The sequence below is a fragment of the Eublepharis macularius genome, chromosome 3 (assembly GCF_028583425.1).
Source record: "Eublepharis macularius isolate TG4126 chromosome 3, MPM_Emac_v1.0, whole genome shotgun sequence".
Taxonomy (NCBI): domain Eukaryota; kingdom Metazoa; phylum Chordata; class Lepidosauria; order Squamata; family Eublepharidae; genus Eublepharis; species Eublepharis macularius.
In genome coordinates, this window is record NC_072792.1 from 88195164 (window position 1) to 88210271 (window position 15108).

Consider the following 15108-nt stretch of genomic DNA (forward strand, 5'->3'; position numbering starts at 1 on the left):
AGGGTACCAACTGTACCTCTGGGAGAAGTTGGCATCCTATACCCGAGACCTCCCGCCTGAGCAGAAGGCTGTGGTGTCCCTGCTGCAAACAGAGGCTGTCCGGCTGTCTAAACAGCAAATGAATGCTGGGAGCCACGCTGCTGACACTGCTGCTAGAGGGATGGCTTCGGCGGTGGTCCTCAGGCGCCACTCTTGGTTACGGTCTACGGCCCTGTCCCAAGAGGTGCGTTCCAGGGTGGAGAGCATGCCCTTTGAAGGGGACTCGCTGTTCTCCAAGTCCACCGACGAGACCCTGAAAAAGAAAAAAGAGGACAGGCAGACGGCGCGGTCCTTGGGTCTGGCTCCTGCGGACAAACCTGCCTCCAGGCCACGGTACGCTCCCCGTTCCGGCCCTTACCACTACCAGGGCAGATACCAACAGCAGCGGCCGGGTTACCAGCAGTATCCTGCCTATCAGCAGCGGCCTTACCCTCCCGCACAGCAGCAAAGGAGGCGTCGGCCCTTCAAGCCTCGTCCGGCACAACAACCGGCCCAGCAGAGGGATCAGCAGGGCGCCGGGAGGCAGTACTGACGGGTCACGCCAGCCGTATCCCCGAACTTTTCGGACAGACTGAGTCCACTCCTCTCTGAGTGGGAGTCAATAACATCTGACTCATGGGTCTTAACGATTGTTGAACTGGGATACGGGCTGGAGTTTGTTGAGCTGCCTAGATGCAGTTCACCCCTGACAGCTGTCAATAACACTATGGCCGAGCTGGATGCGGAGATCGTGTCGCTCTTGGCCAAGGGTGCTGTGGAAGAATTGCCCTATGAGGACTCTGTACAGGGTTTCTTCTCTAGGTTCTTCCTGGTCCCCAAGAAAGATGGGGGCTTACGTCCCATTTTAGATCTGAGGGGCCTTAATGCCTTCCTCAAGGTGGCCAAATTCAAAATGGTTACGTTGGCGGCTGTGATCGCCTTGCTGAAACAGGGTGATTGGTTTGCGGTTCTTGACTTAAAAGACGCATACTTTCACGTGGGCATACGGAAGGAGCACAGGAAATACCTGAGCTTTGTTTACCGGCAAAGGGTTTTCCGGTATAAGGTGCTCCCCTTTGGCCTTTCCACTGCCCCACGAGTGTTCACTAAATGTGTGGCCCCTGTGGTTTCCTTCCTACGGGAAGAAGGCTGTACCATCTTTCCGTACCTCGATGACTGGCTCATCGTGGCTGAATCGGAGTCTAGGCTGGTGCAGGACATTGGCTTGGTACTTAGCACTTGCCAACGCCTGGGGCTCCTGGTGAACTTGGAGAAATCCAAGCTGGTGCCCAACTGCAAAGTGTCATACATTGGTGCACTGTTAGACTCTATGGAGGGTAAGGCTCTGCTTCCCTTGGAGAGGGCTCGGTCCCTAAAGGGTCTAGTATCCATGTTTAAAAGGAACCGATTCCAGTCTGTGCGCACTATCCAGTGCTTGCTAGGGCATATGGCAGCGGCCACCTCTGTGGTGCCTTTCGCTAGGCTGCGTATGCGCCTGCTCCAGAATTGGTTTGTGCGGAGGTACGATGCTCTGCTGCACCCTCCGTCCCTCAAATTCTCTATCCCGAGGGTCATCCTCTCCTCCTTGGACTGGTGGCTGTCTGATGACAACTTGTTTAGAGGGACCCCCTTTGGGTATCAGCACCATGACGTCGCGGTTACCACTGATGCCTCTCTGTTGGGATGGGGGGCTTACTGTGGTGATGTGTCTGTGCAGGATGTCTGGTCTGAGAGGGAAAAGACCCTCCATATCAATGTGCTTGAACTAAGGGCCATTCGTTTCGCACTTGTGTCTCTTACAGCACTGCTGAGAAATCGTCAGGTCTTGGTGCAGACGGACAACACGACTGCCATGTACTACGTGAATCAGCAGGGGGGCACAGTGTCCATGGCCCTGTGCCGGGAAGCCACACTCACTTGGCAGTGGGCTATCAGGAACGGCGTGTCGCTCCGTGCTATACACGTGGCTGGGTCGGACAATGCCCGGGCAGATGCCCTCAGCAGGGTCCCCTTGCTGGACCACGAGTGGGAACTGAACGTAGAGTGCGTTGGGCCGATCTTCCAGATGTGGGGTCATCCAGTGATAGACATGTTCGCCACTGCGGCAACCACCAAGGCCCACACGTTCTGTTCCAGGGCAGGGAGCGACCCCCTCTCTATTGGGGATGGCTTCCAGTTTACGTGGACGCAGGGCTTGCACTACATGTTTCCTCCATTCCCCTTGATTCCCAGGGTCCTGTGCAAGATAGAGGAGGACGGGACGGACTGCATCCTGGTGGCCCCCTTCTGGCCACGGCAGGTTTGGTTCCCGAAGCTCCTGCGGATGTCCCAACGGACATATGTGAGTCTGCCCCCTCGGCAAGACCTTCTCCTAAACGGGAGCCTGGTCCACCACGATCCCAGGAAGCTGCACCTAACGGCTTGGCGGATCGTTCCTCCCCGATAGGCTTTACTGACGAGGTACAGAGGGTCCTCCTGAATGCTCATCGGCCGTCCACTAGGCGCGCTTATGCGGCCAAGTGGCGCAGGTTTGAGCTTTGGGCACTTGCCAGAGGAGTAGTGCCTGACAGCAGTCCCTTGGGGGTTGTGTTCGAGTATTTGTGCCACTTGCGTGGCCTGGGCTTGAAGGTGTCCTCCCTCAAGGTCCACCTGGCAGCAATATCAGCTGCTCACACCCGAGTTGAGGGTGCTACGGTGTTTTCTCACCCACAGTCCCACCAGTTCCTTAAGGGCATGTACAATCTTTACCCACCTGTGTCGGCGCCAGTGCCTCAGTGGTCACTGTCCTTGGTGCTCTCACGTCTCATGTTGCCTCCATTTGAACCAATGGCTACTTGCCTGTTGGATATGCTATCCTACAAGGTAGCGTTCTTGGTGGCCGTCACATCGGCCAGAAGGGTCAGTGAGCTGTCTGCACTGCGGTCTGACCCTCCCTTTCTTGTGTTTCATCCCAACAAGGTGGTCCTGCGTCCCTGCCTCGGGTTCCTGCCCAAGGTGGTGTCCGCCTTCCACCTCTCGCAGGATATCTCACTGCCTGCATTCTTTCCTCAACCTTCCTCTAAGGGGGAAAAGGCCCTTCATTCCCTAGACTTGAAGAGGGCCCTAGCTTATTACCTGGATAGGACAAAGGAATTCCACACCTGTCCTCACCTGTTTGTATGTTTTGGGGCCAAGGACAAGGGTAACAGGGCTTCCTCACAGACCCTGTCTAGGTGGATTGTGACGGCCATTAGCAAGGCCTATTCCCTGGCAGGGGTGGCTTGCCCGCTTCATGTCAGAGCCCACTCCACGCGGTCCCAAGCATCCTCTTCGGCACTCCTCAGGGGGGTGCCCCTGGTTAACATTTGTAAAGCAGCCACATGGTCCTCTGCAGACACCTTTGTCAGGCATTACGCCGTTGATGTCAATGCGGAGCAGGATGTATCTGTGGCCAAGGCTGTCTTACACTCCCTTTTTTCCTGAGGGAGTTTTGGAATGACTTTCTGGGCGTACCTGCTGGGTACCCTTGAGTGAAAGTGTGTATATATGTACCTGGGGGTGTGTATATATGTAAATATTGAGTATTTATGTGTCCTTACACAGTTTTTTACATAGATGTATATATGCATATCTATTTATTGTTGTTCTTGTTTGTTCAATAAAATTGTGTTGGACTTCACCCCCGCCTTCCTTATTGTGTGAAGCTTGGTACAATCCCATGTGTGGAGGCACAGAAGAACGAAGATGAAAACAGGGTTAACATACCTGTAACTTATGTTCATCGAGTTCTTCTGTGCTGACACACAACCCTCCCTCCTACCCCGCCGTGAACTCCAATGCACAATACTGTGATGGCTGTAACGGATATTGGTGTTTTTAAGGTGTTATGGCTGAAGTGTGTTGGTCAAGCGGCGGCAAGGGAGAACTGAGGGAAGGGGGCCGTTGGTCGCTGGAGGATCACGTGACCGTTTGGGCGGGAAAACGGTCGCTTAGGCGCGCGACAAACGGCCCCTTCGGAGCCATGAAAGCTCTAGAAAATTCTCCGGCGGCTGGCCTGCGCCTGCGCAGTCCCCATGTGTGTCAGCACAGAAGAACTCGATGAACATAAGTTACAGGTATGTTAACCCTGTTATGTCCTCCATTCCTCAAAGGAGAAGGACCCTTCACAGTAAGTGTCCAAAGGTCCATCCTGGGGCTGACATAGGAACACACATTTAAAGCAACAGATTGTATGTAAGGCAATATAGTGGTGAAGTCTGCGGTACCCGCTTCTAATGACAATATGTTCAGCAAGTTCTCTGAATTCCCAGCTCTATTTTTTTTTTAAAAAAGTCTAGCTTCTTTGGTTAGAGATATGCATTGTCACAGATAGGGGCGCAGGGACTGCCGTTTCTACCCACAGTGGGGCGGGGGGGGGACATGCACAGAACCCAACGTCCCTGGTAAACAGAAGTTTACAAAACTGCCAATGAGGGACTGCTCTCACATTAGCCTCAATAGCTGTCACCAATCCTTTTAGTCTATCCCAAGACACAGGAGCAAAAGGACAAATCTCCAGGCCTGTCAGGGAATTAAACAGCAAGTCCACCTTGTAAGGGTGACTTGCATACAAAGTTCTTGGAACAAAGATTTACCTGTAGGTGGTTCAAGGGTCAAGACACCGGTGTAGCCTTTGAGGTTTCAGAGTCAAGAACCACACAAGATAAATAATATAATTATTTATTTAAGGTGCAAAGATTTTCAAAATAGGACAAGACAGACTGGGGGAATTAAAATTACAAAATCTTAGCATGTAAGCTCTAACCACAGTAGTTCCAGAAGGCAAAACACATGTCAACCACAGGTACAAATAACAGAGTTTCTTAGAGACAGACAGGATTTCAGTTGTTCAAATCTATTTCAGCAGACAAAAAGATGGTTGCAGAGGAACATCCATCTTACAAACTCAGAGCCAGAATTGAAACCATAGCCAAAGCTGATGCTTGAACTGAAGCTGGAGCTAAAGCTTAGGTAGAAGCTCCATGTTAGTAATCTATTTTATGGGTTTTGTGGGCTGTTAGCCAATCAGGACCCCAAAAGCTGATGTCACCGTTGCTATGGTGAGTACATGAGTGGGCGGAAGTGAGACCATGAGTACATGAGTGGGCGGAAGTGAGACCAGTCTGCACCTTTGGTCCCAGCCCCTTTCCTACAGGTGCAAGATGCGCTTAGTTCAGGAATGTTTTTAAAACTGTACCATAGAGGTTATAACGAGCTAACAAGGTATCTTATCTTCAAGGTCACTATGTACTGAGATCTTCTTGCAAGCTCTGTAAATTTTCCCAGGCCTTCTTCCTGAACCAAATTTTTCTAGCATGGCTACAGTTTGAACCAGAAAAGTCATTTTCTTTACATACTTTTACCCTTGCATCTCAGCATTGAAAGGGCCTAGAGCATCCTTAGAGGTGTGAAGGCCCAGAAAAAAAATTAGGAATGTTCATCTGCCCCATTTTATCTCCAAGGATTTTTCGTTAATTTAAAAAAAAAATTAGGGGGAAACACTGAAAAAAACCCCTATATTTTCTTTTTAAAAAAATTTAAGTTAAAATTTTTGTTAATTGAAACGTGTAGAATGAAATAGTCCAAGGATTTTTTCAGTTTTTCCAATGGGAGATTTTGGGGTACACCAGAAAAAAAATTCTATGATCTTTTTTGTTTTGGAATGAGTGAAATGAAAGAGGAACTTTTTGCTCACGGTGTGTAGCATGAAATTCTTTATGTAGGGCACTCTACATCATTAAATAATAATAATTTGTAGATATGCTATAGACATACATTTTCAAGAATACTTTCTATTGAAATATAAATAACTCCAGTAACTGTTAATATGATATAATGTGTTTAATGATAGTACGTTATTAAAGAATTTAGTGTTTTCAATGTTATAAAGTTATTATCCAGATATGCTGGTAGTCCTATTTATTGTAACTATATTAGTGTTTCTATACAAATAGAATACTTCCTTTTGTTTACTATGGAACTTGTTTTCTACTTTCAACTTTTATTCTTTTCTACCTTTTAGGAGGCAAAAATGTGCTATTGTAGCATAGTGCATGTGTATGTGCTGTTGTAGCATAGTACACCTTTTACTCAAGTATTGGGTATACTTGCAAATTCCATAAATATGACGAATAGCACAATTTATATGCTAAGTTAAAATGATGCATTTTATGTTGTTCAATCAATAGAAGCTGCTTAGATTCTATAGGAAAGTAAGTACTGCATATATTTAAAATTTCCCCCACTATTTCTTTTTTTTTTAGAGGGGGGAGTATTTCCATGGCTTCAAAATAGCCAGCCTTGACAAATTTTCTCTGGCTGTAGGTGCCATACCAAAAATATTAGACTTCTATATTTTAATAACCATATTTTCTAATTATTTCTCCCACAAAACTTGACTTGAACCTCTTCACAGTTTCTTCTAATTTTATTAAAGTTGTGACAAAAGTACTGCATAACAATATATAGGAGTATCCCTGGTTGTTATCACTTCAGCAAAAAGCTAGCATCTAACCTAACCTATCAGTCTAACCAAACTTCTCCCCAATTTTTCCTAATTCCATGATTGCTTTACAAATTATATTTATCTGAATATTGGAACCAGTGTAGAAAGCACTGAATAGTGTAAAGTTACATTTACATATAAACTTGTAAGGACAAGCATTTCATGCACATTTATTTTATATCACATATAAAAACATTCTGATGTGAATTGATAAACTTTGTGCTTCCGATGAGAATTGCTCTAAGATGTTACAATAAAATTGTTGCTGAAAACGAAGAGGTGCAGCAACAAAATTTGTATGTGCTATGGAATAGTGGGAAGAGCCCTGTGGAACAGAGTGGTAAACGGCAGTACTGCAGCCCAAGCTCTGCTCACAACCTGAGTTCAATCCTGGCGGAAGCTGGGTTCAAATTACTAACAACCGCAGAGAGCGACGCAGTAAACAAGTATCAGTGCAAGAACAGAAATATTACCTTGCGTACTCACTAATGTCTTCAAAATTTATTTTCCTATATATAACATGTATGATCCCCTCAAATATATACTTAATTATAGGACCACACACACCAATAATACCCCTATCATCAGGTCAAAAACATTCATACAGGCATCCTCAAACTTCTTTTCACAATTAATAAAGTGCTTTAGTGCTCAAAGTGCTCTCATAATTATTATTGCACCAGATAATAAAGTGCAAATGCAACGTAGCACCATACAAACACCAGTCCTTATAACGTTATTCAAAATCCTGAGCGCCTTGTATTCCGACCGCAGGGATTGATGCAATTCCAGAAATTAGTCCAGTTGACCGTGAAGATAACAGAATATAAATAGTTCTTTGATATAAACCAGTTTTTCTGTGATAGCAATTCTTCTAACAGGTGGTCTAGATCCTTATCAAGCCCGTTTCAAGATACTCTTTTTCAAAGAATACAGTCATTGAAACACATCCAGTCATATCGCTGGAGTACCCAATAATAAATCCATTTCCTATGCCGTTTATTAATTGTGAAAAGAACAGAATATTTCTGTTCTTGCACAGGTTCAAATTGCTGGCTCAAGGTTGACTCAGCCTTTCATCCTTCCAAGGTCAGTAAAATGAGTACCCAGTTTTCTGGGGGTAAAGTATAGATGACTGGGGAAGGCAATGGCAAACCACCCCATAAAAAGTCTGCCTAGAAAACATTGTGATGCAACGTTCCCCCCATGGGTAAGTAATGACTCGGTGCTTGCACAGGGGACTACCTTTACCTATGGAATAGTATATATGATGCACAGAATCTTAGAAATGAATGGAATGAGAAGCTGGAAGCCTTAAGCCATATACCCGTTGCTACTATGGATCTTAAGTTGTGACTTAATCAGCAAAAAAAATATGTTTAAAGTATATTGGACACCACTGGGGTTGCCAGGTTGGGGGCCTGGGGCTTTACTTTTGTTGTGTCTCCAGCATGGAGGGTGAAAAGCGGGAGATCCCCCATCCCCACCAGGGGAATGGGATCCCTAGACATCACAGCATCCTTTTAAAGGTTTAAGCACAGTGTCTAACTGTTGGTGATGTAATTCACAAAATGCTTCTCTTAAGCATCTGCTTTGATCAGTTTTAGTCATTTGGCCCTTTTGAGAGGAAGTTATTAGTCATTAATTTTGTGTTAGAAACCTCATTTATTTTTGAGGATGTTAGTGCACTGTTAAACTACTTGCCTGTCTCTTGGAATCTAACCACTGGTCAAAGGAAACGGACCCTCCATGCCCTTACAGTTGCTAAAAGACTTATACTTCAGTTTGTTCAAGACAATTACAGTTTGTATTATGGAGGCACCATTCAAACAATGGCAGAAAGATATATAGAGTAAAAAACCAAGAGTTAAATTTAAGGTATTGAAGGATGCAAAGGAACGATGAGAATTGGACTTACCTGGTTTGAAATTATGTTTTGCTGCCAGTTGTTTGTATGGATGAAATAATTGGTTTTTGTAAAAAACAGAAGATTATTGGGTTTAGAAGGACATGAACTGGATGGCATGATTATTTGTGGTGTGAAAGATCTATTAATGCAGAAGATTTTAAAGGCTAAAATACAGTTGAAACTAGAGACATTTTGTTGGGAATGAAAAATAAAAATAAGCTATGGAACTTTGTTTCTGTATATGATTATGGCAACAAGACTATTATGCAAAAAATTGGAAGTGCCCAACACTGCCTGTACTTGATGAATGGTTGATAAAGGTGATGGAATTAGCAAAGATGGCAAAATTTACTTCATTGATCTGAGAGAAAACAATACATTTGTTTGTTGTAGAATGGAAACCCCTTATTGACTTGGTACATGAAATAGACAATAATAATTTGATGACTTGTAGGTTTATGGATTAAGAAATTTATACATTAGAAAAAAGAGAACTTTTATTTTTAGCGTAGGTAAGAGAAAATTTGAAAATATTAATATTTGTCGCACAGACGATTGGAAGCCTCATTTTAGTTTATATAGGTTTTCCTCCCTTCTGTGTTTATTCTATGTTCTGTTTCTATGATTTGTTATTTTTGTTTGCCTGTAAGCTAGTTTTTGTGTAATTGTATCTTTGTTTTTTTTTCTTTTATATTATATAAACCTCCTAATTAAAAAAAAGACTTATACTTCAGCATTGGAAAGACAAAATCCCACCTTCTGTATTCACTGGATTGAAGACTTTATAAACATATCAACATTTGAACATTTTGCTTGTTGGAAGCAACTGTGCATTGACTTATTTTTAGATATTTGGAATTTAATAGATATGTACAGTTTTGCCAGTAGTGTTTTTGTAACAGCAGTTTTCTTTCTCTTTTTCTCTTGTTTGCTTTTAAAAAATGTTTTGCAGTATTAAATAAAAAATGAAAAACAGAAATTGCTAGGTGCCATGGAAACCTGGCACCTGGTATTTGTCAAGCAGAGAACCTGTTACTGATAATTGTTTTTGCATATGTTTATATAATGATATTCAGTTGTTGATTTAAAAAATAAAAAAGTCACGAGTGGAGAGAGGATGGAAGAAATGGCTTCCGTGGGAAACTGGCTCCCCTGTGGGTAGGAGCAGGGACATCTAAAGTTTCCTGACCACTCAGAGGTTATCCAGGCTTTACTGTGATCTTCTGCAAAACTTTGTAGTAAGGCAGGTTTGGGAAAGTTTCGGGAAAAGCCTGGGAAAGTTCAGGAGATGTCTGAGTGCACCATGATGCGGTGAGGAAACGGGCGGGGGGACCCACTTCCTTGCAGCATCAGATTTGGGGCAAATGACCTGTGTAGAAATGACCAGAGTCTTATTCCTCCTCCCTTTTCCCAGTGACCTTGGCCTAAGTTTGAAAGCTTAGGGCAACCAAACAACAAGATCTTTTTAAGATGAGACTGCAGTTTTTAATCACAAGTATCTTTTCACTTGCATAAACAAATATGACTAGTTTACCCTGTCATCTGTTCCTTTATTTTAGTGCTAAGATGAGTAATAGTTTGACAGTATGGTTCTAGTTTTTCTCCTTTGTATTAGACCCAACTTTCTTTACTTAGTGCCTTAAATACCTTATTGAGATGATTTTTTAGTATATTCTTCTACATAATCAAAAATATATATTTCTGTCAGTTCCAAAATATGTTTCTTTTCTTTACAGAATGCTGCCTTTTTGTATGGCCTTGGCTTGGTCTACTTCCATTACAATGCATTTCAATGGTAAGTGGCAAAATGCTGGAGCTCCAGTAGTGGTGACATTTGTGCCTTTAGTAGTTTCAGCGCTCCCTTGTTCTAATTAATATGCTTTTACTCTGACTATATTGATAATGAAATGAAAAAATAACTAAAAATTAATTTTATTTTCCAATGAGAGGAGTTTGGTATGTACATACATGGTCTTCTGTCAGGGGAATGTCACCATGCACACATGAAGACTCCAGAGCTGCAACAGGGACTTTATCCCTCCCTTTTTGTTAAATTGCTGAAAAAATACTTGGGGTGCTTATATTGGCTTAACAATGACAACAGTCCAGTAATTGAAAAACGTGTTGGAGATGAGTAGGAGTGGGCAGGACAAAGAAAACCAAAAGAAACATTACATACAAGGTAAAAAGGCGACTCAAAATCTACTTCCAAAAAAAGATCAAGGTAAAAGTGGTCTCAAAAAAGGGCAGGGGGACAAAAAATAAAAATGAAAGGCATCGGGATCAATCAAAGGAGTATGGGTTCAGAACCAACAAAAAAATCCTCTGTAGAAAAGCCCCCTGTCATCCAGTCATGTTCAAAGCAGCATCCCTGGGCTACCATACATACTGGCAAATACCATTCTAACCAGCATTTTATACAATACACAGTATTCTACCCAGAGTAGAATGTTGTTTATGAAACAGCTATCCAGTCCAGATCTTCATTGAAGCCTAGTTTGTAATCTTTCCAAGGAAAAACAGCATACTATCTGACCTGTATTAATCTGACTTTGTTTTAATTCCACATGACCTGTCAATGGCTTTGGCTACAGATCACTGGATTTTAATGGACTGACCTGAAAAACTTGTTGGCATTTGAGGAATAGTTTCGTTGCTTGTTTTTGTGACATATGCACAAAACAGGCACTCTCTGTCCATGTGCAATGGCAAAACACAGAGCTGCCTGTATCCAGCCACAAGTGAAATAAGTAGCATCAGGCACCAGCCTTGGAAGAGCTACAAGTTGTGCAAAAATTAATAGTGTTCTTCCTGAGTGCCAGTATCATTTGTTAGCATTATCAGCATCAAGGCCGGGGTGGGTGGAGTCATCTTGAGGACCTGTGAAGCTGGAATAATGATGCATTCAGTAATAAGCAAAATAGAGCATTTTAAAGGTGTGGAAAGAATTCTGTTGTTCACTCAGCTGTTTCTACAAGAAGCATTTTCCTAATAAGAACTGTCTTTCTTAGGGGGAGGCAGGGAGAGCCTCTGAGCTTTCTTGATTGACTGAAAGCTGTAGCCAACAATATTGCATACATGTGTGAGGTATTTTAAGCTGATTCCTGTTGCTGTGTTTGTATGTGTGAATGAGAGAGTACATCCAAGTTGATCCAAAGTTACTTTTTGTGGTGTTTTAAACATGTAAGAGATTTCATGTGTCTATTGGTAATACAGAGCACAAAAAGTGTCTTGATGCAGTTGTGCACAATCTTGTCAATATTTATTTTTTGTGATGTTTGATCACTGTACCTTGATAACATGGGAGGAGATACACATAAACTGAGGGACCTGAAAGTACCCTTGTACTGTGTATATTCTTATGCCTATTAGGGTGACTGTCATTTATCTTCTCTGTGTTGTGTTTTTTAATCTTTCTGAAACAGTTTACTCTTTCTATATGAGGTCCCCCCCCCCCAGTTCTTTAGTGCTTTATATATTATTTGATTTGTGGTTTTCTTTCTTTTTATGCCTTGCACCCTCCAGCCACTTCTGGTTCTTGGAGCCCGTTTTTTATTTAATCTCCCCTGAGTCTTATTTGCTTTATTAGTCTTCTTTACAAATTGTCTCAGTGTGTGACTTGCAGTGATTATGTATTACTATAACGTGTCCTTGTCCTCTGCTTATACAAAACCCTTCTGATTTTTTAACTGCCCCCGCCATAATAGCTGTTGTAGTTCTAGAAGAATTACAAATAATTTGTGATTTATCTAAACTGTTACTCCTTGCTAAAATTTGATTGTTATCTGTTTATTGTAATTCAGTCTTTGTTGTATGTGTCTTGATGGTAACCCAAGTACAACACTTAATTGATATTTTATTTATTTGAAGTAAAATCTGTTATTTAATAACCTTGTCCCTTTCCCTTTAATGTTTCTTACCTACTGAGCAATTATTACTCTATTCGTGGTAACAGGAAGCCAAGTGATTTGTTCCGCTATAATAATTGGTTTGAATTAGGGTCATATGGGGGACCCAGATAGAATCTTTGTCAAGGGGCCCATGGTGACTTGGCATTTCTGGTTTTATCTATAGGTCTGCCTCTATTCACCCCAGCTAGCATCTTTAATCTTCACCACCACCCCTTCCATTGCCTGGTTTGAGCCTGAAGTATTATGAGTTTGAGAAGAAACCAGGACTTCCCAACTGAAGCTAAAGTGTTGCTGTTGCAGCCTCACCTGGGAGAGTGCCGTCTTCCATCATGCCAAAGTGCCCCCTCCCCTCCCTCAGCATCTGGGAAAGCAGATTAACTTAGTGCTGCAATGAAATTTTAAGAGTTGTGGCAATCTGGGATTTTTTAAGACCTGAGGAGTAGGGTAATATCAAAGAACTTAGAGCTGAATTGTACTTACAGAATGGAATCACACTCACATCCTTCATGAAGGAACTTTCTTCCTATAGCCACTGAAAAATCATTCCTAAGAGTTGAGTGAGCCCTTGGAAATGGTTGAGATATAGCACAAAATGCAAGGACTGCCAGAAGGGGGGAATCTATGAACATTTCAGATTCCCTCATTGTACAGACTGAAGTGTTTTCCATTGTTGCAAGGGTGCTTGATTTGAGTCTAAACCAACGTTTCTAGATTTCTGCCATTTATTAGCTTGGATATATAGCAATCTAAAACTGGACAGAAATGTTGACATTTTATAATGTTGTTATTCATTTGCAATAGATTCTCTTTTGAAATAAAAAATCAGCATTGCTTTTTAAAAGAAAGAATCTAAAGTGAGTTCAAATGTCAACTAATCATTTTCGAGATATTTATGCTCCAGCTATAAAATATGTGGGTCAGCACGGAAATGTTTCTGTTTCATTACTTTCCTTAGACCATATTGGTTTATCAAATTGCAATTAATTAGTAATTCAAATCACCATTTCTCAGAGTACTTTGTATAAAATATTAGACTCTATTGTGATTTTCTTGAAGAACTTACTTTGCAAACAATTTAAAATTATAATTTTAACATTTCGATCTTTTTTCCCTTCAGGGCAATTAAAGCATTTCGGGAGGTGCTTTATGTTGATCCCAGTTTTTGCCGCGCCAAGGAAATTCATTTACGACTTGGGCTTATGTTCAAAGTGAACACAGATTTTGAGTCTAGTTTAAAGGTAGGAGTTTAAATTTTGTATGATACCCATTATTTGCTTCATTTGCACATGCTTCATTTTTCAATACAACAGAATCTGTAGATTTCCTTCACTGTTGTTTGTTGGTTTTTGTTGTTTGGGATTGTACCCAATATGAGATCAGGAATTAGTTATGAAATTTAGGATTTGTCTTGCAACCTCTGCAATAAAATAAGTGAAACATTTTTAGTTCAACTTAAGACTCTATCCTATGGAGAGAGGAATACAAAACAGTTCAGACATCGTCCTGTGGAGAGAGGGAGTATAAAACAGTATTTCAGGGCCAGTGGCAAAGGAAGGTGGGGGGAGTACAAGGCAACAAAACAAGGCACAGATACAGAATTGTTGGAAATGGAATAGGCTGCTTCATTTGTTTATAGTTTATGGAGCCTTGGCACAGTGTAGGGCACAGTTCCACACTTTGGCTGACCCAGCTGCCAACCAATAATGCCCCTCTCCTCTCTAGCCCACCTGCTGGGGTGGGGGGATACCGCAGGATGTGGGGCTCCTCATGGGCGCAAACCTCTGTGTGGGTCGCCCAGCAACCTGGGAGTGAGGATGAAACAACAGGCCTTGAGCTGGGCTTGCCCCTGCAGTACCTCACCCCCAGGATCCTTTAAGGAGATCTCCAAGTGTGGGAAAACTGAGTATGCAGGTATGACAGACCCCCCGCTTCACTCTCCCCACCATGAGGCAGTTTTTCATACCAAAATTCAGTTTCCCTGCCTTGACCGAGCAGCCCCAAGTAGCATGTTAATATTTGTGGTTTTGAAAGTCTGTTTGTCCCACCCTGACACTCAGATATAATATTGGCTTTTTAGCCCAGCCCAGGAACTTGATGGGGAAAATCAGGAAACTTTCTTCCCTTTTTTTGGAAATGGCGAGACTGTATAACATTCAACAAGAAATAACAGTTTTATTTAACAGGCAGAGATTGAGTAAGTGTAGTCAGGGGATGGAAATGAAGAGGTAAAATTTTGTTGGTATTACAAAATACACTTTGTAACAGACAAAATATTATCCTTGAAGCTTATTTTCATATATTCTTAATTCTTAATAGTGAAAGGTATTTTTCTTAGTAATTTATGTGTTTCTTCAGGAAGTTTCTTATGAGAGTTCAGGTTTTCTGGAGCTAGTCACTTTCTTTGTGCACCTAACTCACTCCTTTCTTGAAACTAGAGGGTATTTCTATCTCCTGAATAGGCTAAAACAGTTTTCCTTTCACAACAGACTCAGGATCCTCCTCAGAGCCAAAACCCCCTTTGAAAACTGGGCTGGAATCAGTCCTCTCCTCAGAAGATATAACCCCCCCTTTTTTTTGGGATTGAATTAAGTCTCAACTCACTACCCTATCACTCTTACCAAAACACACTCCCAGTTCTCTGGTGTCTCTGTAAAGTATATTTTAGCTTATGCTGACACTTAGACTTTGAATTCTTAGATAGAATTCTTCCTCAGGAGAATACTACAGTTAAGACAAAGGAGTCTTCT

The 15108-nt window shown here is 42.3% G+C and overlaps 1 protein-coding gene across 2 annotated transcripts in view; it reads left to right on the plus strand.

The window, feature by feature from the left end:
* The window catches only part of KDM6A (lysine demethylase 6A), a 307417-nt gene that overhangs the window by 142545 nt on the left and 149764 nt on the right, over positions 1 to 15108 (plus strand). For both annotated transcript variants that reach the window (XM_054973328.1, XM_054973329.1), the window contains exons 5-6: positions 10187 to 10245; positions 13479 to 13599. In XM_054973328.1, coding sequence (XP_054829303.1) covers positions 10187 to 10245; positions 13479 to 13599 — 180 coding nt within the window. The remainder of the gene's footprint in view (positions 1 to 10186; positions 10246 to 13478; positions 13600 to 15108) is intronic.